The sequence below is a fragment of the Centruroides vittatus genome, unplaced genomic scaffold (genome assembly GCF_030686945.1).
Source record: "Centruroides vittatus isolate TY-2023 unplaced genomic scaffold, ASM3068694v2 scaffold_384, whole genome shotgun sequence".
Taxonomy (NCBI): domain Eukaryota; kingdom Metazoa; phylum Arthropoda; class Arachnida; order Scorpiones; family Buthidae; genus Centruroides; species Centruroides vittatus.
Genome location: NW_027122705.1, coordinates 82,125 through 107,503, shown reverse-complemented (window position 1 = coordinate 107,503; position 25,379 = coordinate 82,125). Strand labels below are relative to the sequence as shown.

At 44.1% G+C, this 25,379-nt stretch overlaps 1 protein-coding gene across 4 annotated transcripts in view; it reads left to right on the top strand.

Annotated features, from left to right (window-relative positions):
• Nucleotides 1–25,379, top strand: part of LOC136988690 (protein trachealess-like) — an 87,866-nt gene that overhangs the window by 18,295 nt on the left and 44,192 nt on the right. For 2 of the 4 annotated variants that reach the window (XM_067286623.1, XM_067286625.1), the window contains exons 2-3: nucleotides 8,258–8,490; nucleotides 9,531–9,613. In XM_067286623.1, the coding sequence (XP_067142724.1) occupies nucleotides 8,258–8,490; nucleotides 9,531–9,613 (316 nt within the window). Of the gene's footprint in view, nucleotides 1–772; nucleotides 1,022–7,297; nucleotides 7,475–8,257; nucleotides 8,491–9,530; nucleotides 9,614–25,379 lie in introns of those variants that run through there. The other 2 variants (XM_067286626.1, XM_067286624.1) reach the window with 2 other exon arrangements.

Genomic DNA, 25,379 nt, shown 5'->3' with positions numbered 1-25,379 from the left:
AGACAAAACGTTTATTTTATTTGAACGTTTTACTGGCAAATCGAGTAACAATTTCGGTATATTTTCGTATATTTTCCAACGTATATTTTCGGTTTTATGGTAAAGCCCCCTCAGTTGTCTCAGTTGCACCACGTTAAGCGAGGAGTTCCCGTATAGTGATACAGCAACTTAACGTCATCGATAGGTCCTGGGAAACTGCGACGTTAAGCAAAAACCACGTATAATGCGAAACCAACTCGATTTTGGCAGATCGAACGTGGTGATCGGCGATCAAATAAGGGAAAATGGCGGATAGCTTGTGGCTTTCTAACAAGCCATCAGCGTAAAACAGGGGTCGACTGTATATCCAGGGCCTATTGTATTTCCTACACAAGTAAAGCCGTTACAAAACTCAATCGTAATAGATTTAGAAGGTAAAATAAGTACAATTTTAGCAATTATTTTGAATGAAACAAGAAATAAATGGAAAAAAAGACATTCGCAGTTAATTTATGACATCATTTTTATAGCAGGGAAAAAACAGGATAATTAATTTAAATGACGTTTTATCGATATTTTTAAGAGCAGACATGCGAACCGACCTTCTTTTCGGTTTAAATATTAATAAATAACTTCTTTAACATTCTATTGTGTACAATGTATAAACCTCATTGAATTCTCAATTAAAAATCAATAATTTAATTATAGGCGGCGCCTTCTGTTCGTTGCCGCCATTTTAACTTTAATGTGGAATCGTGGGAAAATCAGCTATTACGAAGACGCCAATGGCAATGCTCGATACATTTTCTCCGGTAAAATTGCCATCATTTGATTATTAATCCTTCGAATCTTACATCAAATGTGATTGGTTTAATGCTCTTTGTTGGATCGTGAGGTTGGTGCAACGTGCTCTAAGGGTGGGTGCCACCAAGATTTGTTTGAAGTGATGCAATGTAATTATAGAACATTTATAGAGAAACAATTAGCATTTTGAAATCTTGAGATACTTCTACCAGAAGTTCCAGTCTTAGGGCACTGAGAGGTACTGTACATTTTTTATTTTGTGGGCACTTAGAGGACCTTTTTTCGGGCCCATTGTGGAAGTATAATGTGTATAATATGAAGTGTGTGAAATTATGAGGAGTACAGTGTGTAGAAATACAGTATAACGTGTATAAGAATGTATAAGGAGTTGTTATCCTATGGGCAAAAAGGGCAATTGCCATCCCCATCAACCAGATGCTTCAAACCAATCTTTCACAAGAAAATGCTTTCCCCGAAGAAAAATGTCTGAAGTCAACACTGTACATTTCAAATTCCCTAATTCAAATTTGCCTATATTTGCACCATAGTCGTGCCTTATATGGCGGTTCTCATGAAGCCATAACGCGCTACTGGAAGTTATGTGTGGAAATATAACGTATGTGAAGTAGTGTATGTTATTATAAGGAGTATGTGTGGAAGTACATGACGTGTGGGTTCGGGGCTCTAGCAAAATAAGCATTAAAAACAGCCGCGGTTTTAAGGTCCGAATTTCAGTCTGTCACTCTGTTTCTTTTCTGTTTGCCTTTTGAAAATGCATGTGTGTGTGTGTGTGCAGTCCACGAGAACACTCAATTCTCACGTCACGTCTTACATGCGGCGATGTACTGTACAGTACAGTACGCTGCAGTGGAACGTGGTTCTCGACGGCACACCGGATAAAAACTATTCAATACAAACACAAAAATCTAACACGGGAAAGTTGTCTTGGCAAACATGTCGAAAAGATTGGACGTGATTTACCATAGAATAAAGAATTCGTCCATTTTTCATTCTTCCAACAATGCGCGTGTGTTAATTACGATTTAGACACTTAAAAGCGGATGTATTGTATTGTCGAACACCAGAAACTGCTTTCTTTACCTCGTGGAAGACACTTAAACGGAAACTTTACAACGTTTTTCATTTTTTTTTTTTTATTATAAAATCACTAATGACTATAATCAATCGAAAAATACTATACTTTCTTGCTTCTCCCGGCCAATGACTAGAATCACTTGTAGGAAATCGTCGACCGAGAAAGCATTTAAACACAGAAACACAAGAGACAATTATTATAGTGTACCTTATATTGAATTTGCGTCTGTGTTAAACCAGCGAGCGATTGCTTAGGACCTCCAGTTTATAGCCTATAACTTAGGACCACGTTTTTATACGTAACACTATTTGGTGGAAGAGAAGAGGGCCTCAGGACCACAAAAAGTTCTTAATTATTCCCGATTTTAGAGTTTACTCATCACATAAATTCTATACATTACGTAATTCTCTCGTGTTTGTTCGCTTACTTGACGTGACCTTTGACTTTTCGAGTAGTCCTTCACCCCATAACTGGTAATTAATTTATCAATTAAAGCAGTTTTAAGGCTCGAGATCATCACCGCGTATTTTTCCAGTAATTCGATTAACGTTGCAGTGAGAACGTCGGGGGGAAGGAAGATAAAGCGTGGTCTTTGGCAAGATTTAAACTAGGAGGAACACCCGAAGAATTGATTTACGCAGAAGGCCGGCATCTTGTTTTTAAATGATAATTAATTTTAAACGTTGGAAAGGTTGTCAGAAAGACATTTAAAAAGTTACCGGGTCGGATCGAATGGAGGGACAATTTATAACGTTCTGACAATGGAGGAAAGAGCAGAAATGATCGATGAGATAATTAGCTTCTGTATTTTTAATACGTTTACCACTAAATTATTAAATAGGGATGTTCAAATAGCTTTTGGATTTCGTCTCTTCTTTCTTTTAGCCCTTTATACAAAATAATACAGAACAAAAGTACAGATAACAGGAGTAGAGTGTACGATTTTTCTGATAAAAGCGTATGATGTACTGTACAGTACTCCTTCTGTAAGCAGTAGTTTGATACAATAGTATTTTCATACTTTGATAGACAGTAGATTGGCAGAATAGTAGTTTCATAGAATTCAACAGTAGTTTGATAGATAGTAATTTCACAGAACAATGGCGAGACAGTAGTTTGATAGAACGGTATTTTTACAGAACGATAACAGGACGGTAGCTTGATAGGAACAGAATTTTCAATGGCAGAACAGTACGTTGATAGGTAAAGCGCTTTCACAGAACACTGGCAGAATAGGAAAAGCACTTTCATAAAACACTGGTAAACACTGACAGAACAATACTTTGATAAGAATAATTCTTTATAGAAAAATGGCAGAACAGTACGTTGGTAGGAAAAGTACAGTACTTTCACAGAACAGAACAGTAGTTTCATGGAATATAACAATAGTTTAATTAATAGACAGCACATTTACTCTGACAGAACATCTCTTTCAATACAGTACAGTGTATCTGAAAATTCAGTTGTCTGTTTTGTTTTTCGGGTTTTTAGCCCTCTTTTTCCTTATTTTTCGGGAAAAATCGAAACAAAAATAATTACCGTCGTGGTCGTTACGGTATTTACTAGCACATTTATACGAGGGATGAACGCAAAATCTGTTAAACTCTAAGCAAACATTTCGTTAGAAGGAACCCCAAAAACTCCTAAACTGGAGTTTTTTTTACCCCCTGGACCGCAATTATCTCTTGGATGGTTACCCTCGCAACAGGTTAAAATAGGCTATTCCGTTAGGCGAAAGAACAAAAGAAGGGGAAACTCGGGAGAAGTGACGTTAGAAATTATGCAGGATCGATAAAATAAACCGAAAACATTTGGGAATATTCCCGCAAAAGTATAATAAATATAAAGTATAATTGGGAAGTTGGCGATTTAGACAATGCCTGGCGTAGAATCGAGGTTATAAAAGAATCGAAGAGAGCTTTAAATCCGGATTGTTTCCATGCAAAACTAAATACGAGAATAAAATCGAGCCGTGGTGGTTCCCCCGGGCAACACAGTTATAGCTGTTGGAAAGATAAACGTTAGTGGCACCGCACCGCACCGTATACACCCGTACTCCCCGCGGCCCACCCCCTCATATTTACACACAAAATGACTGGGATGTAGCCATTTTCGATCGCATAAATAACACATCCTTGTATTGTAATAAAAGATATTTATTCGGAATTAAGTATTGTGGCCCTCCGTTGGTCCGTAAGTGAAGACCAGCGTCTGATTTAATTGTGTTTTACAAACAATACGCCGTTGTATTTCTTAGAAAAAACGGTAAACCAAACACTTGTTAAGATATTGCCTGTCTTTACATCAATTTGACGTCATTTTATACATCCACGTTACAAAAAGTTATAAATGACGTCATTTTACACTTCCATGTTACAAAAAAACACGAGATGACGTCAGATGACATCATTCTTGTGTTTTTTTGTAACGTGCAAGTGTAAAATGACGTCAAACGAATGCATTTTTGTAGTCTGTTCTACAGAATTATACTAAGTTCGGTGTAATGTCGTTGTGCCAGTGTTTCAGACAAGCAAGGCCTGGTGGGGAGTGTCGGTTTGCTTGTTAAAAATTAATAATTTGTGCATTTATAGTCACTTCGATCACGAGCACTGCCCCACATCAGATAAGAGTAACACAAGTATTAAAGAAACAATACATCAAATGAGTACAACACCGAGTTTAACACTACAAAAATGACGTAGAGGTGCGTTAATTAATAAATTTGAATAGATTCTAAGGCAGATTGTAGGCACGTGTTCCTGTTTACGTTTATACACGAAGCTCCCGGTGTTAATTCCACACATAAATGGCAGATAGAGACAATAAAATACTAGATTTAAAAGACACCCGTCCGCTCATCCAGGTTCATATTTTACGTGTTATAAACTAAATATTTGAGTATAGTAACGTTTAGGCCTGCCCTCTCCTTTAATTTCTTTAACTGTTTTCCGTATTGTTTTCAATATTCAGACACTACGGGCTAATTTGCATGTTTTACTGACAATATAATTACGTGTTACGCTTCGAAAACGAATCGATACGTATGCAGTATTATGTATTGGTAGCTTATACGCGACTGTATTGTTTTGTAGTGTATCTACAGGTATAGAGAGTATTGTATTCAAATTAGTACCCGATATTATGTATAACAATGAATTACCGGAAGCGTAAAATAATTATAGGAATTCGCTTCGTAATTGAAAAGCAATACCAATCACCCCGATTTAACGAGGTTAATGTTAGTAAAATCAACTACGCTATATCGAAGAAATTTAATTTAGAGCCCCGCGACAAGCGTGTGTGCAACAGCTTAGTTCCACTTTTGGTCGATAGGGAAAAAGTGGCGTCTCGCTATCCTCTCGTAGCACGATAAGTCGGTACGAGTGAGGGTGTAGGGAGGAGATAAGGTAATAATTTTTCCCGAATAGCCGCCATTTCGGGAGTAGAGATTTACTAAAGCGCGCGCTCCAATAAAGTTACGAGGATGCGAATAGCAGCGCTATTTTTCCCCCGGTGGAAGGTCCGGAGCTTAATTATTTGGCAAAACTTCCCTCCGTTCCGAAATTTCTGAGTAACCGGCACGAGGTAGGTCATCGTATTATTACGTGACGTTACATTGACGCTTCGATCAAAGAGGGGGGTGGAATTATGACGTCATCGATGGCTTCCTCAATCCCTAATTCCGTATGACGTCGTGGACGACGAATTCGAAAAATCTTGACATAAATACAATTAGTGTTAGGTTACGGTTACGCGCTACGTGTTACGTTAGTTTAGTGTATACGATGACGGACGGGGGAGATTTGGGTGCCCGTCCGTAGACGCATTCGTAAGGAAACACACGAGGCCTTTCGCGTGTGATGTAATGTGACGTTATTTTCGGACCTCAGTCCCGTAATAAAAGCTTGACCGAGGGACCTATCTAAGTTCGTGCGAATTCCCTCACGCGCCGTTCCCTAGACTGGCAACACTTGTCGGGAAGGGGTGGGGTATTTTTCGGGTTTTCGCCTCCCGTCGGCGCTTATGTACTGTACTGAGAGGGATAAAGCGTCGCCTCCGACGCCCATTAAAATTTAAATGAGGGCGCGCGACCACAAAGAGGCGTTTAGCACGCTCGGCCGCGTCGTTACGGTCGAAACGAATCGGAGTGGGTGACGGAAGCGCCGTCCCGGCTAATTTCCGACCCGAGCGCGACCCGGACGCTCGTCTTCCCCCGCGTTTCTAACTCTCCCCCTCCGCGCCCCGCCTTAAAGAAAAAAAATCGCTCCCGCTCCGGAACGCTCTCCGCCACGTTCCCCCGTGTGTCGTCCTCGTCTCTCTCCCGCCCGGAAAGCGAAAAACCCATCTTCTCTACAGGGCCCCTCGCCCTTTCCCTTCCGTCCGACTCGAATTCGCACGCGATTTTGCGACGTTGCGAGAGAGAGGGTGGCGAATCCTTAAGTGAAAGCTTTTCGTCGGGCGTGACGTCGCGCGAATAAAGAAACAATCGGAGTGTCGAACTTCCCCGTTCTTTTCCTTCGTCCAAACTCCCCCCGCTCTGGACCAGGCGTTTTTGTCACGTAGCCACCGGCTGCCGTCGGTAACGATTTATCGGAGGCTCTTGCTGGGGGGAGTTCCCCTCTCTTCCCCCATCGTCTCTCCGTCGGATTGTCCCCGGAATTCCCGTCGTTTCCCGGACTATTTCGTTCGAACAACTTCCGGTTTGGATATTTTCGAAGCTCTTAGAACGAGGCTATCTGGCGGGAAACGAAACCGAAACCCCCTATTTAAACTTATTTCCGTTTCCGTTTCGACGTTCGGATGTACGCGCGCGCCCTCCCCGCGTTCTCAGTTTAGTCACTTAAAAGTTTTTGGCAAGAGAGAACCGGAAGAAGGCGGGGGCAAAAGAGACGAACGTCGCAAATACATAAGGTGGCGGTTGAGGTAAAAAGGACGAGTTTTTCGTTCCCTCCTCTGGACTAATCTTAAAAGGCGAGGTGTAGAGTTTTACAGATCTCCTCCTAGCTCTACCTTTAGCAGTGTGCGCCCTTTTTCCACGCGTACTTTTCGCCCACCCCCAGATAACACGCGATCTCTGTAAACACGGACGGGACAAAAGCCGAGGGTATGCCGGGAAATTCGATTTAAAACAATCATTAACGTTAAAAGTACTCGAGAGAAGGTAGACGGAAGGATGCGTGAAGGACTCCGCCCCGTTCCTCCTCCTCCCCCGGTGAGTCGATGATCTCGCGCTCTTTTAAATTACGCGCCGTAACACGGTGCGCTAATTACGCGCCCGTCCCCCGGCGGACGGGCGATTCTTCCTCCCGTAATCCTACGGAAATTGGGCCGCCCGTCGCCCGTCTCCGCCCGCTCCGCCCCTCTCCCTTCTTCTTCGCCGGCGTGGAATCGGCGCCGCGCCGAAGAGCGTAATCGGCGGGGCGGCGCCGGAACCGGAGGAGGCGCGCGCGGGTGTAGCGCCGTGCTCACTCGTCGTCTCCGCATCCGGTGGTGTCACGTCTCTTCGCCGTCGGGACCCATGCTGACCCCGCGCGATCCCTCGGCCTTCTCTCCCTTCGCTTACCCGACCGTCGACTCGGCCTTCGCTCACTCCTGGTCAGTAAATCTTTGGTTAATCTCGCGTAGCCCGCGTGAGGTAGAGTGGGGCCCGCGGGCCTCACTCCCCCGGGGCGGCCCGGCCGCTCCCGGGGAGGAGATTAAGACGGGCGAGACGTGCTCGGACGTCGAATGAGTCCGCGTCGGCGCGCGCGGTGGCCGCATCTCGTCCTGAGGGAAATTACCCTCGGTCCGACGCGGAATTATTTAACCGGGAGCGGAAGGAAGCGGAAGGAGGGGCGAAGACCGCCGGAAATCTCGTCGACGCCCATCTTTAATGTAAGACGCGGCTTCCCCCTCCTCCGGGAGGAACCGGGCCCCGACCCAATTTTCGGCCTCCGACCGCCGTCCCGCAGGGAAACCTCGGGAAACGGACGCTTCCTTCCCCCCCGGCGCGGGGGTGGAAAAACCTCCCGACATTGGACGTGCCTCGAAATTTCCCGCGTTTCTCCGGCAAGAAGAACAGGCTTTCCCGTCGTCCCCCTCGCCCTTTCGAAAAAGAAGGACGAGACCTCCGGTCGGAGGTCGAATTTCTCCATCGGACGACAAGAGAGGGGGGCGACTAAGAGAAAAGTAAGTGCGGGGGGGAAGCGCGTCAGTCCCGAGAGAGGGAGGGCGACGTAACCGAATTGCCAGAGGCGCGGGACGGCCCCGCGGGGAATCCGACCCCCACGCGCGGGCGCGAAACCCGAGTAAGGAGGCGGTGGCGAGGGTATCCCCTCCCTCCCCACCTTCCCGTCTTTCTGGGCCCGCCGACGTCACCGTTGTTCCTTCTAATTTCAGTGTCTTGGAAATGAGAAAGGAGAAGTCTCGCGACGCGGCCCGATCTCGGAGGGGGAAGGAGAACTACGAATTCTACGAACTGGCCAAGCTGCTACCACTTCCGGCCGCCATCACCAGTCAGCTGGACAAGGCCTCCATCATCAGGCTGTCCATCAGCTACCTCAAGCTCCGGGACTTTTCCGGTCGCGGCGACCCACCCTGGAGCCGAGAGGGACCGCTCCACACCTCCAAAGGTAAGGAAACGCGCTCCTACCCTTCCGGGCGCGAGGCTCCGGCTTGGGACTCGACGGATTAGGCGGGGGAGGGAGACCCGCGGGTGGGGGAGGTAATTTAAAGCGGAGGCGCGCGAGGGATTTCGCTCCCCGCGGGGATCTAACGTCAATATTGATGTTGTTTTATCGCCGGCCGGCTAAGTATCGGATTAGGACTTAAACGGGCGACAATCCACACGCGCCTCTCCTCCGCCTCCGTCCAAACATTAAAGCAAAGAAGAATTGCCGCCTCTACCCCTCCGTATCGTCTCGCGAACGGCGCGCGGGCGTCACCTCCATTCTCTCCCCTCCTAGCTCCCTCTTTCCTACGTAAATTCCTTCCAGTTCCAATGTTTTTTCCCCTTTCTTCTCTTGTATTGTGACGACCGGAACTTCAACCTCTCCTCTACCTCCTTTTCCTACGCCGATCCCAACCGGGCCGTCCTACCGCTCGAGCACTTGGCGCGCGCGCATTTTCGCCAACAAAAAGGTGGAATTTTCGGAAAAAGATCCACGCCGGACCCGGCTCCATCCAGTTACGAAGGGGGGGGAAGAGAAAAGACTCTTCCAAATCGCCGATCCGATTCGTCTAGTTCAAACGACGTAGCATCCGCGCGCGCCACGAGGACGTCGGAAACGATCGTTCCCCCTTCCCGTCTTTTAAAGTTTCCCCCTCCGTGCGTTTGTCGGGGCGAAAAATTTCACCCGGGGGGCAGAGGTCCGTTTTCGGTCCGAAGGGCGAAGGCCGGGGCGCCGCCGCCGAGACGGATTAGCGCGGATCGTTAACCCCGACCCCGTTCCTACAGGCGATCGTAAAGCCGTCCGGCCGAGAGGGGAGCGCGCGCGGCAATCTTCAAATTGCCCTCGACCCCCTTTCTGACCCCCCGCAGCTAGAACGTCTTTTTCCGTTTTCTCTTCCGTAATTTCGCGCACGGCACGCGACGCGCGTCACGTCTCCTCCGGCGCTGGCGAGGGAAAGTACCCTGAACGTTTCTGACGGGGTGTTTTCTTTTTTTTGGCAGGTGGACATCCGGGATCCAGGTCGGTGGGAGTGACAGTGGGCGCCGAACTGTTCGAGAGGCATCAGGGCACGCACATATTACAGGTGAGGAAATCTCCGGGCGGAATCGGCCAGGGTTTGGATACGACCGGAGGGGGGCTAGGACAGAACGGAAATAAACTGTCCTAACGCTTTACCTAACATTTGACGCGGCTTCCGGTTCGCTACGGGTGGATCGCGGCTGACTCCGCTTCCGTTATTTTCTTTCCGGAAGTAGAGGGTGGAATCTCGTCGGCGGTGCCCGATCGATGGTCGGGGGCGACTCGGATTTCCCTCGTAAAAACAAAGAATCGGGAGGAGATCCCGTGAGAAAAGAGGAGCGAAAATGGAAAGTCACCATTAATAGCCCGGTCTCGCCTCTCCTTCACTTTTCCTCCCGATTTTCCGAGTTCGAATTCCCTATTTTCTTTTCTAACTTTTCTATTGTTTTTAAGATTTGAGCCTCGGTAAGAAATTTCTCTTCTTTATTGTCCTTCTCGACATCGATTTTCACGTAAAATCGAGAAAATCTACAGGAGTTCGTTTATCAGTGTTACTTTCCACGCCTAATCTATTTTTCGTTCTGACTTAAAGGCAATGGTATCCGGCGCTGGTCCCCCACCTAAACGTTAAGGGGCGAACGAAAAGGGCGAACGAAAGGGGAAATTAAGTAGGGGGCAGTTTGACAGTTGGGAGAGACACCAGCGCGTGGATCCGAATCTTAATTTAGCGCGTAACGCGTAACTAATGCGAGTTCTTCTTAAAATTTAATCCGCGTATCGACGCCACACAGTAGGTGTTTTCATTACAAACGTCTCCCCCACAAAATAACTAGCGAGCTAAGGATAGCGGTGTCCCAAGGAACTTCGATTTTCCCCCTTCCGTTCGATAGGCGCCCCACCTAATTATTATTCTATGGACGGTCGTCCTGGGGGGAGTTAAATAAACTAGTTAACTTACGTAATCCTTTGCCAACTTTTCTTTCTGTGTACTGACTCCCTCGCCTCCACTCGATTCGTTTCTCGTAATGAGCGAGATCGGAGTCGCAAGACACCCGATCTAACGACGGGGGATTCGATAAATGCGAGGTTTAACGATAAATTGAACACGAGATCTTCGTCGTAAGGTATTTAAAATTGTTTAAATAGAACAGTAGAGTGAGAATTTTCGTTGTTAAAGCGAAATCGCCGCTCTTTGTCGCTCGGTCGCTTTCGGATTCGAAAGCGAAGCGATACGAAACGTCCGTTACTAATAGGGTTATTGGAGGTGGAAGCGGCGCTTTGTCCCTTCGGTTTTTCGTAGAAATAAGAAATAAAATACACCATTAGCGTTATTTGCTGGTCCAAGAAGGCAAATAAAATGCTTAAAGGCTTTACGCGACTGTGACGCGAAACCAAGCGTTAGGCACGGTTTTGGGGGGCGAGTCGCTTTCGTGGTTCGCACGCTAAAGTAGACACGCACGACTTGAGCGCCCGATCGTCGCTCGTCCCCCTCCCTCGGCTTAATAGAAAGTGACGAACCACTTTGCCGGAAAAAAATGCCTACTTTTCGATAATGGCGAGCTTCCGTAAGGGCGCTGGTTCGTAGGGAAGAATCGCCCGGATGTTAGGTCATTACTTCCGCCCCGATATTACGCATCGAATTATTAATAATCTCCATCGTTTCCCCCCTTAACATCGATTGCGTCGGATGTAAAACGGATTCTAATTGGATAAATTCAATCGAATTAAACACAGCGAGTAATTTAGGTTGGATCCGTGCCGCCAGACACCTGATAAATAATTGGTCTTTTTTCTTTCTCGCGCGCGATTATCGCCCGCGATTTCTGACGAAAACGCGAAGGATTTCTTTCGAATCGTGTTCTGGTGTGACGTGGAGCGACGTCCCCCTCCCGTCGCATCGCGCGTGCGACGTTTCGCACCTTCCTGGCGGTAGCGGGGTGGACTCGTCCTGTATGGCCCTTTTGTAGATGGTAAAGGGGATAAGATTCGAGTTTCCTCCCCCTCTTCTCTAGAAGTTCGTGTCCTCCCCGTGTTACGTCATCAATTCGGTGGATCCGGGGATCCACGCGGCTTATAAATATTTAATATAAATAGAACGATCGCGTGTAACTTCTCTCGTGTAACACACAACATATCGAATTTTCGCGGCTCGGAAATATTTATTTATTAGTCGACACCTGGCAAAAAAGGGGTGGGAAATCTTCGCCGGGAGGACCGGATTTGCTGTGACGTCACCTAGACTTAATACGGGGTAAATTACAGCGGGTTCCCCCTCCGTCAATTGACGTAATGGCGCACGTGCCGATACACGCTCCCCTACAAGTGTTGCCGGATAAGTAAAATGAATTATTATGCCTCTTTTGAAGGAAGTGTTGTTCATCCCTACGTCAGCGCCTTGTTCGGTATTCTAAACAACACAAAATTCGGTTGTTATAGCAACAATATGCAAAACTCGATGTTGGACGGTTACGCTTCCGGTAAAACAAATGTTACGATTACATTGGAAACATGGAAATTCTCCTTTGATAATACATTAACAATGTGATTATTATCGACGCCCGTGTAATTTAGTTCAACAGGCTTCTTTCTCGCCAAACTCTTCCTGTTATTAAATTTTAGAAAGTACTTTCTAAATTTATGAACGATCTAAATTTCTCAAAGACATCTCTACATATAAGAGAATCCTCTCTAGATGTAAGAAAAATTTCCCCACATATAAGAAAACTTTCCTAGATGTAAGAAATATTTCCCTAAAAGTAAGAAAAACCTCCCTAGATGTAAGAAAAACTTGCCTAAATATGGAGACCGCTGTAAATGTAAGAAAAACCTCCCTATATGTAAGAAATACTTCCCTAAATGCGAGAAAGGCTTCCCTAGATGTAAGAAATAGTTTCCTAAATATAAGAAAACTTCCCTAGATGTAAGAAATATTTCCCTAAATATAAGAAAGATTTCCCTAAAAGTAAGAAAAACTTCCCTAGATGTAAGAAAAACTTGCCTAAATATGGAGACCGCTGTAAATGTAAGAAAAACCTCCCTATATGTAAGAAATACTTCCCTAAATGCGAGAAAGGCTTCCCTAGATGTAAGAAATAGTTTCCTAAATATAAGAAAACTTCCCTAGATGTAAGAAATATTTCCCTAAATATAAGAAAGATTTCCCTAAAAGTAAGAAAAACTTCCCTAGATGTAAGAAAAACTTGCCTAAATATGGAAAGACCACTGCAAATGTAAGAAAAACCTCTCTATATGTAAGAAATACTTCCCTAAATGCAAGAAAGGCTTCTCTAAATTTATGAAAAACGTCTCCAAGTGTAAGAAAACCTCTCTAAGAAGTACTTACCAAATTAACGAATTTCTTCACCATTTTCCTCGATCCTTTCACTAAACAGAGGGTAGAATTATAGCGAGGATCGACCGATCGGGTATTAAATATTAAATAATTACCCGCCAACTAACGTGGGGCACGAAATAATTCCATTACCGGAAATATTCGTTCATAAAACCTCAACGATAACTCGTGGGGCCCACCGGAGTATGCGAGTAAATAGGTGCCATTTGTTTGCCATTCGTGCAAACACGACATTTTGCCAAAACCGCAAAAGTAGGTTTATCCCCCGTTCCATTTGGGCCATCTCCCGCCTTCTCCAAATCCTTCCCCATCCCGGATAAGGCACAAATCGCAAAGGATTTGTTAAAATTCGCGTATTACGTCCGAAACGAGGGAATAAACCTCCCCTCCGAACGTTCAAAGCGTAGAAGGAAGACAATGGCATTTATACAACGTCCCGCTTGTCTGTCCTTTCGAATGGTTCCAAACTGAAGTAATAAATGACGTAGGTTTAGATTCGCGGTCGTCATTTCCGGATTTAATTACAATTCCGCTTTTGCTCCGTCCCCTCGGTATTGTTTCTCACGTTTCAGTCTTCTCGGTTTGTCTTCTCTTCGTGTTTACACACATTTAATCGTATTTAATGGTAAACACTGCGAGTTATAAATCGTAACATTGTAAATCGTTTATGTTATTTATTGCAGTAACGGTTACTTTTTGCTTAGTGTAACCGGGTCAAAGGGTGGCCTTCTGTCGAAAATGGCGGCGTATAGACTAACGGATTGCCTTTTATTTATTTTCACAGGAAACAATACGTTAAACTTTCGTCTACTTCGCTTCCTGGTCCGAACCCGCCACCAGGTTGAGTCCCGGATACGTGGGGCCTCGACCGCTCTCGTTGCCAGCCTCCCTTAGGTCCCACAGGGCGAAATAGTGTCCCCCGTTACACCATGCGAGAATAATTTCTAACAATGATTTACGCATATTTTATGTATAAATTTATGAATATCGAATCAATTATTTACGAGAATTTATAATTTAATATTTAGTCAATGGCTCCTTTCCACGGAAAACACGCACGTGAATGTCGTTCCTTCCACGTTGTTGTTATTTCATTTTCGGATGCCACGCCATAAATTAACCTCGTTTTATTTTCCGTTTTTTCTTGGACAATACCTTTAAATATTCTGGTGTTAAATTATTGATTTAGACAATACTCCAGGTTGACGTGTTACGTCAGCCTTCTTAATTATATCCCTCACGCCACCCACCAAATTGCAAGTAGAAATTGAAACGTCTGCCTAACGAAGACAAATACACTTTAAACCTCGATATAACGAACTGCAGGCAACTAGACGTAACGTACTGTACGTTACGTCGAGGGGCCTGCTGTGTCCTCCCTTTTGTTTCGTACCCCGACCACGAAAATGGATGTATCTTCACCCCTCCCTTACCTGGAGGTTTTTCCAATAAATTTAATTTAACCAAAGAGGCGTAGGCCCTATCCCACTGTTGACTCCGTAAGGAAATGTTTGGTTAATAATGGAGAACGTCATCACCCCCACCGAAACTTCAATGGAATCCGAAGATGGCCGAAAACGTTCCTCGAATTCGCAATTGGAAATGGAAAAAGTGAAAACGCTTCCGAATAAGAGACGTGGAATTTCGTTGGTGGAAACTCGGGACTCGTTGGCCTTTTGTCCGTCCGTCGCCCGGTCCGAATGGCAAAAAGAAAAATCTATTAAATTCGATAATATAAATTCGTGAAGAATTTAGGAACCCGAAGCCCACCGGTGGCGAGGGGATAAAACTGTCGGTCGCGGGTCAACGTGGAGTTTCCCGGGTTTTCTTCACGTTAAAACACCTAAATAAGGGCCGGCTTCCCTTAAAAGCCCTTCCGGGAGGTATCTCCCTCGACAGATGCGCCCACGTGTCGCATTGACGCAAATAGATAAACAAAGCGCTTGCGGAAGGCCCTAAGAGCGCGAGGTTATGGTTTTAGGGCCCTCCGATACGGAAAAACGTACCCGAGCGTCTATATTCGGAAATTACTATTCGTTATCACCCTAGACTTGTACCATACACGCTTTACATTACGTAAACTTTTATAAAACGGGCCTGGCTAGTCCGCGCTCGTTTAGGGCCTGGTGCGATGTAAAATCGCTATAGGCGGGAAAATGTTTTAGCCCCGAGTGGAATCCGATCCTCTGTTAAGTACCGTGCTAGTCGGGGGCAAGACACGGTTTTCCCCCTATCCGGATCTGGATTTCTCTCTCTGGGTGGGCCTGTTTGTGTTCTAGGGTTTGTACTGTACTTTACGCGTCGTTTATTAACGATCTTGCCAATAGAAATAATGGAGCTTAACGAGAATTGACTGCGGTGGATTTTTCGATATTATTTTCTGCGGAAGATTGTGAGTATTGTCTTTATTGTGTAGCCACTCTCTTTATTTCCTAGTTTTTTTTCCTTTATTTTTTAGTTCCTGTTTATTCTGCAGGTACTTATTCTGTAACTACTTTCTTTCGCAAGTACCTTATTCTATTTTGCAGATACTCCATTTTGTGTCTAATCACTTTATTCTATAGGTACTGTACTTCATTTTCTAGTTACACTCTTTTTAAGCCACTCAGTTTATTCTGCAGTTACAGTACTTTATTTTGTAGCCACTCTGTTTACTTTGCAAGTACTCCATTGTGCAGGCACTAACTTTATCGTGCACTTTCTTTATTTTGTAGGTTCTCTGTTCATTCCGTAGGATACGCGATGCCGCAGGTACCCTTAAATCATGGGCAGATATTCTGTAACGGAATTGCATTCATCATATTTATAGACGCGATTCCTTTTTTCCGCCAATTCTGATTATTTTAAATGGTCCGACTTTAATTTCGGGGTCGATCTCGGTGGCAGACATAACGAAAATACTTTTGCTAGCAAGAAGATCTCGGTTTAGAGTATTGGCAGAGCGTGACCCGCCGTTCGCATTTTTATGAGGCGAATGCGTTTCTACTCGTCGAGATGAGGCCGAATTAAGGTGGCGAAAGGTGGGGAAGTCGCCTCGAGCGCGGATTTTCTTCGATACTAAAGGAAACTGCCTTGTGGTTTGGCCTTCGTCGTTTTATACCAAAGGAATTGTCACACTAACTAAATCCATCCGTCCCCTCTCCCGTTTTTCGTACCCCTCCGGTTTCTTTCGGATATTGCCGTGTAATGTGGGAGAAACCGCGATTTCTGGTGTCGTTAAATCGAGTGGAGCGTCGATTTATTTCATATTTACGAGTAATTATCCGATATAAACGCGCCCGTGTATCTTTTTCTTTCCGGCGGCCATCGATTGTTACGTAACACGTTCGAAATCACGCGAAATCGAATGGATTTTCGATGGGGTCGAACCCTCGTGGGCGTCTCTACGCTCGATTTCTGTCATTGGTCGATACCCGGTACGATATCGCAAACGTAACATGGCTCTTCCACGTAAATTATGATAATTTTAAGTCGAGCTTCGATTAAATGGAAGCATCGGGCCCTCTGCCTCCCCCTGTTGTGGGAATGGCGCACCGTGGATACGGAAAGAAGGCCCTTTCGGTGCCCGCCAGGTCATTATACTCGTAATACAAAACAATTACGACATTCCCGGTGTGACGTAGATAAGGATCGGGTGCGCTTCCGACCAATCGGATCGTTTATCTTATTATTTTCCTAAGGCCTGTGTTCCTGCGCGAGTATTATTGGAATCGTTAATTCGGGCGGCAAACCCCGCTAAAGCGTAATTTTATTAAAGGCGCCAAAATTGCTTCGTTTTAACGTTTTTCCATCGAGAGACGGGGGGTTCTAATTACGAACTCGTTTGTCATAGCATATTTGCATCTAAATACAATCACCAGTATAGCGAGCACCCGATATAGCGTTGGTCTTGTTGTTCTTTACGTATATAGTGAATTAGTAGAGAATACATGCCGAACTTTCAAAGATTACCTTTGAAAGTTCGCTATATCGAGAAGCCACAAAAGGACACTCGGTGTAGCGACTTACGTAATCCAGCAGAGGGGTGATCTGCGTTCAAAACAATAGTCTAGAGTTGTCCTATGGTTTTAAAAAAGGCCTTTAATTTCCAATAGACTTCAAGAAAGTAATTGAGTCTCAGATTTTGTAACAATATCTTCCAAAGTTTTAAAATTGGCACTCCGTTTCGGCCAGTTGCAGGACCGGGGGAACGGGAAACACTTTAAACACTTACTTAAAATAGACCCGAAATTAATTTGGGGAGGTGATATCTCCGGTATTTCAAGCGCGCGCACCGCTCCTCAATTAAGGTTCCTGATTTTAAGGCAAAGGCAGATTTCTTTTATTTAACTTTTCAACACGCGCGAGTGACCGGAAGAGGGGGGGTGGTGTTTTTGAGGAAGAGGGCACGTGGCGGCTCTGTCCAAACTGAATTTTCGCCGCGACTTCGTCTATATTGACGACACTAGCGAAGATCGATCGTTGTCGGAGAGAAAATAGTCCGGTAGAATTCTCGCTCGTCGCCCCTCTACCAGAACGAGTGGAGCGAAATCGCTTCGAATTTTTGGCAAATTTCCACGCGAGAATCACGCACGCGCTCCCCCTTTCGCTTTGGCAAAACGGGGGTCGGGGCGCAGGGGTCACCGGGTAAAAACCAGACGAAATTAAGAGAGAGAGGGGGCGAGCGTACGGCCGATAAAAGCGGCTCGCGTGCAGAATTTAGGTAGAGGCCCCCGACGTGTGGAAAGTGGAGGCCCGGACGGGAAATCAATGGTGCGAGTACCAAAGAAGGTATATAAAACGTCACAGGGCCCAATCGCTCGGCGTCGTCGGTATCGCCGCAACAATTACGACGCTCGTCAACGTACGTGGTGGACCAAAACGAGGCGAATTCGTCACGCTCGCCGACCCCTTAGCGACGCGAACAAAGACCGGACCGGTTAAGGCTCCGGTATAAAGAACAAATAATAATTAATCGAACTGTTAGAAGGCAATTTGGCGCGATCGTCGGTGGCGGGCGGGGGATGGAGCGAGGGGAGGAAGAGTTTAGCCGCGACGCGTCGATTACAAAGGAATAAGGCGGCATTCGGCGTACATGATTAATTCATGTGTTAACACTCGTCAAAATGCACCCTCCATTGTAACTTTTTGCAGTGTGTCGTGACGACGCGGAAAACAGCATTCAAATTATGCATTAACGTCGACGGCTTCCGTATCGCATGCAGCGCGTAATACTCTCCTGGTGTAGGAATACTCTTCTATCCCTTAATTGTTTGCCTTATTTTAAACTCTCTTTATATGCTAAACGACTCGCCTCGCGGATTTTTATATTAAACGGAACGACGGATCGCGCCGCAAATTGTTAATTTTTTTTTCTTTCTTTCTTTCTTCCGCCGGTCCTTTCCGAATAAACGTTTCAATTACCGAACGGAATTTCCGACTTCTCGGACGCGACACCCAAATAAATTAGTCAAATCTCTACTCCGATAGGTAAATCCCATCCTCCTACCTGGTCACGTGTTCCTGTGTTCGTCGACAGTGGTGAGGCGTGATAATACTTCATACTTCAGAACTTATATTAGAGTGGAGATTCCGAATTAGAATCGCTATTAGAGTTGCGGGGTCCCACTGTACCAGTAGCGCCGTGGGTAAAGAGTAAACTCTTAAATATTGTATCATCATCGTCGTCATGATCAACCATTGTCAATCCACTTGTGGATGAAGGTCTCCTCTAATCTTTCCTATTTTCCCGTCTGATGCCTCGGTTTTTCAATTTACCTCAACCATTTTCCTCATTTCGTACTTGGAGTCTTCGTCTTGGGCGTTCGATCCCTGGTGGGTACCAGTCTAGGATATTTGTAGTCCATCCGTTCTTTTGTCTTGTCCGACCCATTGCCATTTTGAACGTTTGATCCCCTCGATGATGTCTATTCCTTTGTTTGATTTCTTATCCAGGTGATTCGCTCGTAGTGCCCAGCACGTGTCTTTCCACGTTTATTTGTGTATTGTTTTGCATGTTAGTGTCCACATTTCTGCTACGTAGACCACATTGCTTGAATACTTTTCGGGCGCAGTGGCAGTAGCAGGTTGCTTTTCAGAATTATGCTATATATATAGTGTGTATATACATGTATAGGCTACACTTATGCTACTCACGTACTGTACATATATACTGGATATATATGTGTATAAAATCTGTTTCTTGTACGTATTTTATTTTATTTTCATTTATTTATAAAGGTAAGGAAACAAGGCCCTTAGGCCCCACCCTGGTTGCGCTACTACTCGACATCGTAAATCTTTGTACTGTACGTAATCTAGGGCCTCGCTTTTCGAGTCTATAGCTTAGGGCCTCACATTGTTACGCGTATTATTTGGTGGTGAGGAAGGGTCCGTCACGCGCTATAGCTTAGAGCTACGAGTTTAAGTCCAGTACCGGCTGTTAAAGCGTCTAACGTACGACTATTTTGAGTTACTCGTTTCTGTTTCCTCCGCCATCTTGCAATACCGAGCGAGGGCAATCTCGTGATTTTGTCCCGGGGCAAAACCCAAAATATATACAATTTGGATGGAGTGACAGACTAAAATCGTCTTCCCCGAACAGGTTGGTTCCCATTTCCTTTGTCTTTTTTTACACCAGAGAATAATAAACGCGTGTAAAATACGAGCGAAAGTCGCGCGACTACCTTGAAATAGCGCGAGAGCCGTCGAATAGGGAATCTCTTGCTCTTTCAGTGGACTTTTGAAGCAACTCGTGCGCCTATTCGTACCCTTTACAAAATGGATTCTGGAAAAATAATGCGCTTTCTTATTTAATACCATAAAACAATCAATGTAGGAGAATATCTGCAAATATGTATTATGTAATAATAATTCTTTTACGCACCTACCTAAATATGGAAACGGGTAAACGGTGCGCACCTTTTCTATCGTTTCGGGCTCTCTTAACTATAAAATATATGGCGCTCCTTACATTCGAAACAGCGTAGTATCCGTGACCTTTAACCTTATAGGTGTGAGCTGCCTCGAGACGACTAAACTAGTTGCCTAGTGGATAAAACCACTGACCTCTTGGTCGCGAATTACAGCCTGACCACGTGTTTTCTTCACTTAAATAGGGGCCATAGAAAGTCCTCCCGGGAGGCACCCCTTGACAGATGTCCACGCGTTGCATGGCCAAGTCCCACAAAACCCACCGACCTACTTTCCGGTTTTAAGAAACATAACACATTTTCGCCTATTGACCCACACAATATTCTCCTGTCACGGGTTAAATAACGAAAATAGGGTGTGATAAGGTGTGGCTATGTGTAGTGCCATCTGTTACTTAAAATTGGAAACAAAGTACGAGATTTTTATTCCTGTTAATTCCTTCTTCCCTCACGTTTTTCGTGGGGGAATTGAAGATGGGTTCTCGAGATTTTCTATAATGGTTCCACCGCTACAAATGACGTAAATTTGGGGATATCGGTGTTCGTGTGTGCCCTTCTCTAGGATAAAACGGGTATCAACTTCGACCCCTTTATAGAGTTTGTAGCCGTTTCCCAATTCGTGGGGTGGTAATTTTTTCGTAATAGAATTTTTCCACTCGTGTATTGCGTTTACTCACTCCATCCTTACACATCCTGTAACAAATGTTAATTACGGGTCATAAACACTACCCTACGTTTCCCTCTCTCCACGTTAACTCGTCCAACTCACGTGATTAATTCGCGCATCGGAGGGCCAACACTACCCAACACTTACCTACACAGAAGTGTGTTCTACTAGTGTTAATGAGTAATCTAAGTGTTTTCAGAAGGCACTAGAAATTAAGAGAAGCAATGCAACAAGTGCATTGCGTAGTTAACAATACAGGAACCGAATGAAATAATTAAAGGCTGGAAACGTAACAGAAGTGTGTATTTACGTCATACTTAATGACATAATGGACAGTAATTAATTTAAAGACAGAAAGAGCCAACCGGAGCCTCTAAGAGGTCGAGAGAGGCCCGACACAATTAACTTTTCGAGGTCTTTTGTACAAAGTAAGGGAAACCGAGTTGAAATTTGCAGTTTATATTTTAAATAGTGCGGGTTTTCTCCCCCTTAAAGACACGAAAAATGCGACAATCATTGGGCCCAGGTCCATTGTGATAAGGATTTAACGCTAACGTACCCAATCCAGAATTAGAATAAATGCTGTATCCAATGAATAGTTCGTAGGAACATTTATAAACACCCTTTGCGTATTGAAAACAACCCCCGAAATTAAATTCCACTTGCCATTTTCTATTGTTAATTGGATAACGAATCGAAGGGGTTGTTAAATAATCAAACTTCAAATGATAATTCACTGGCAACGTCACCGCTCCACACGAGAAACGGGCGAACGTAACTGTGTGTGTGTCTACGCACCCAATAATTGATGAGGGTGCAGAATTCTCGTCTAGACAAATCGGAAGAGTAATTGTAATTAAATAATGGAAATCGTTTATCGATCGATAAGCGGATATTAGTTTCGTCAATTAAGAATAAGGAAAAAAACACTTCTCATTTGTGCAATTTGTGCGCGTCACCCCCCCCTCCCCGGCCATAATTGGAGAGAACGAGAAAGAATTGGCGTAAAGTTAATAACTACAATCAAAGAGATAAAGCAATAATCGCATTTGGATTCATTGTAATTAAATAGACGTCGGTGGGTTTACGGAGCCGTGACGTAATCGATTTTTCCCAACCAAATGAGTTATTTTCGAAATAATAATATCCATTAACTTACACGGTCTTTGTTTCCCGGCTGTTGGGAATAGTAACACACAGCACCACTCGACATTTTGTACACTCGAATATTGTTCCTAATACACTAATTTACAAGTACAGTACGGTAATACACTAAACGTTTCGACAATGCTCAGGTAATTGTTTTGAGGAATGAGTTTAAGCGCTTCCCCGTTTGGGACGATGGCCGAATACAAGCAACGATTCAATTTTAAGTTAAAATTCTTCAAATTCTTCTCTTTTTTTCCATACCAATGACATTTTTCAACGTCGTACCCAATTCGTTCGATTCCCTTCTGTAGTAAGGGACAAGGGTGTAACGACAGTAGGAAGTGACGGATGTAATATAAATAATTAAGGCCTCTATCGAAGGGCCTAATTGTTGTAAATTACCATCACTTTTTCCAGTTTTTATACACCAGCTTTTGGCGCAGAAAAGAAATTCCGCTTATTAAAATTTAAATTTCCTTCGTGGTTTACGCATTGTGCACTTTTTTTTTTTATAAATTTAAATTTTGCCCAATAATTTTCGACCGAAAACAATGCCGACCGCCTACACCTATCTAATCTTACACCTTTGTTAAAAACTTCCACCGAGAGGCCAATACTTTTATTATATGGAGGAAAATTTACATTTTAACTTGTTTACGCTTAAAACAATATTTAAAACCCTCTGCCCCCATATGAATTTACGCGGTATTTTCTGCGCGCGGGCGTGTGTGTTTGGGGGGAGTCGATCGGTGTGACGTGGAGACACGAGCTCTTCCTTTCATTCCGTATTCAATATTTTTCCTAAGCGCACCATTGTAATGCCGATGTAGCATTTTTTGTATTTTTGAAATTTTGTGTTTGAAATTGTTACTGTTCATAATCGCGGAGGAGGTAGAATGACGTATTTTGTAACGGGAATATCCCGCTCTTCCCCCATCCCCCCGTTCGCCGCTGGTGTAGGAGGGGGCGAAAGAGAGAGACTTCCACGATGGAATCTGCCCGCTAAGCCGGGCGGAATTGCTTTGGTATTTTTTGCCGATGAATCTAGAACGAAAATTTCCATTTCTCCAGCGACGAGACCAAAAAACCCGACCCCTGGCTCCCGACCAGGGCCATTTTCGCCCCCATCCATCGTAATATAAGCCGATCGGTAGTTTAAAATGGCGCCTTAGCCGGCCTTAATGGCGGACGGGGTCTTTGTTTCGCTCCATCCTCCGGTTCGTGGGTCTTTATCCCCCTAATCTCGTGTAATTATCCGAGATTAGGGGATAAAATACGAGACGCGATATTGTCTTTGGTATTGGCCTACCGCCCGAGATTTCCGGATTCCATCGTCGATCTTTGATTGTAACCGGACCTCGTTTACTCTCCTCCCCCTCCAATTGATTCCAAACTCGATATTCGCTCGGCCGATAATATATATTTCAGGATGTATAAATCATTAAACTTAATTTATGTTTCCTGTGTAAATCGTAGGCCCTATATATTTAGAAATGCCCGCTTACGTGGGCATAATACAAACGCATCCACCCATTGCATTCGCTCGGTTGGCAGATGGGTTTCCCTTAAAAAAAAGGCCTTTAAAATGGATACTTCTAAGCCAAACTCGTAGTCGTAAACAGGCCCCGTCACAGAGCCTTCCCACTTATCAGGCCTCACAAACTTATGCTTCCATTGTATTTCTTGTGTATTAAGAAGAAATATCGCTCGATCTTTAATACCGACATTTCGCACGCCTTAGAAAGGTAAACGATCCAAACTTGTTTTCCGAGAGGCCCTACATATTAATTTTAATAACTAGTCAATTGCCTATACTACTTACAATTACAAATTTCCAAACGGATCATCGTTCGAAAAAATACTAAGGCCTCTTGAGAAGTCGAGACGCCCGAGCCACTTATCTTTTGAGGCCTCCGATATAATTCCTGTTATCCAGGACTGCGACAGGGCTGGGTTTTAAGTACCACCGTTAGTTTCATTCTATTTGTAAGTAAATAGAACTGATGGCGGTTTATTTACACGCGTTCAGCTGAAGAAATGTGAGAATCTCCCGTGCAGAGGCATACATTTGTGCAACTCCGCAGATTACTTCAATTATTATTAATTGCGGGGCATTAATACAGCGTTACTGTTTACATTTCTGTTCTGTTTATTTGTTTAAAGAGGCAAACTTTTCTTAGTCGAACGTTTATTCCTTCTTACTCTCGCCTTCATTTATTTATTCAAAAGTTCTTAACATTACATTCCATCCGCCGTGTAGGTGGCCTCCGTTAACGATTCGCACCATCTACCGGCCGTATGAGGAACTATTCTAAATCTCGACTGGAATTCTCGTGTTTATTGCTTAGAACACAGTAAAAAAAATGATGAGCGCCCTCTTTAAATTACAACGCAGATAAATCTTTTTCTTAACGACTCTAACGGGCCCTTTACTGGGGCCCACGGGTCAAGGTTTTCTTCGGGAGGTCGAGGATTTTAATGCCAAAATGTGAACTTTTTGTCTATTGTATTTGACAGACAAGTTGATGCGGTAAACTCATGCAGAAGCGAGTTATACCATAAATTACTCGGGATAATTAGACAAGACGAAAATAGACACAGCATCGAGAAAATGAGTAATCGAGCAGATGGTAAATCATTGCTAAAGGAAATTACTTCTGCCGATTCTAAATACTCCCCTAAACATAATATATATGTAATAAAGTATGGTGGCAAAGTGCACCAATCTCCCGGCACACTGTTAGTGCCTTTGTAAATCATTAGGGAACGAGGGGGGAAGTCTTCGGCTTTCATTAACGTTAACATATAATGTCCATTCCTTTTTCTGGCCCCCCCTTTTTCTTCCGTCGAGAGATTCGCGCGTGCCTCTTAATTGTTACGAATTAAAATGCGTAACAACGAGACGTGCGTAATTGAATCGATTGGAAGAAAGGATCCTGGTGTTTTAATGATGATTTATCACACTCGTCTTATAGAAAAATCTTCTACTTAAGGAATTTCCTGTGTTAATTTTAGTGTTTAAACACTTGTTGCGTAAAGCGATAGAAGTAAATAGAGATTATGCAACACTCAAAAAACAGTTGGAATTTCTCCGAGTGTATTCAACTCCGGTTACTTTGAACCATTGTCATAACACTTAGTTGAATTGCATTGTTTAAATTCCTTGTATTTAATTACAATCTACTGGATAACAATAGATTTAAAATTCCTTGAGTGGTTTTCAGTGTACTTAAAAGGGGATTAACCATTATTTGGTATAGAATAATTTTGTTGGAGTCACCCATTATTTATCTACCTAATACCGAGAAAGTCTAACTTCTTTAGTGACGAACTATTGTTTATCTACAGTGTTTACCATTGTATATAATCCATTTAATGCCAGTGAATATGGATTGTGTGTAAAGTGGACACCGTCGCTGGCTCTTGAAGGTCCTACTGTAGAATATCGAAGCACGCGAACTGGTGGAAGCACTGCCGGGAAAATTACATCAGCAAACATTTTCTTTTTTAAAACCCCTCCCAACACTATCGACAGAAATCAAATTAACCCCCTCCCTTAATTGATCAGTAAACTATTTGGCACCACCTCTTCGGAAAGGCTTCTTAACATCATATTAAACCAAAGACTCGCCCTTCTCCCTCATAAACTACTGACGTAATAATACTCGAATGGTTCCCAAACAGAGGAGTTCACCACATTCCCATTTTTTCCAGCAAATAATTTGATTCATCTTAATTTCCTCGCCTCCAT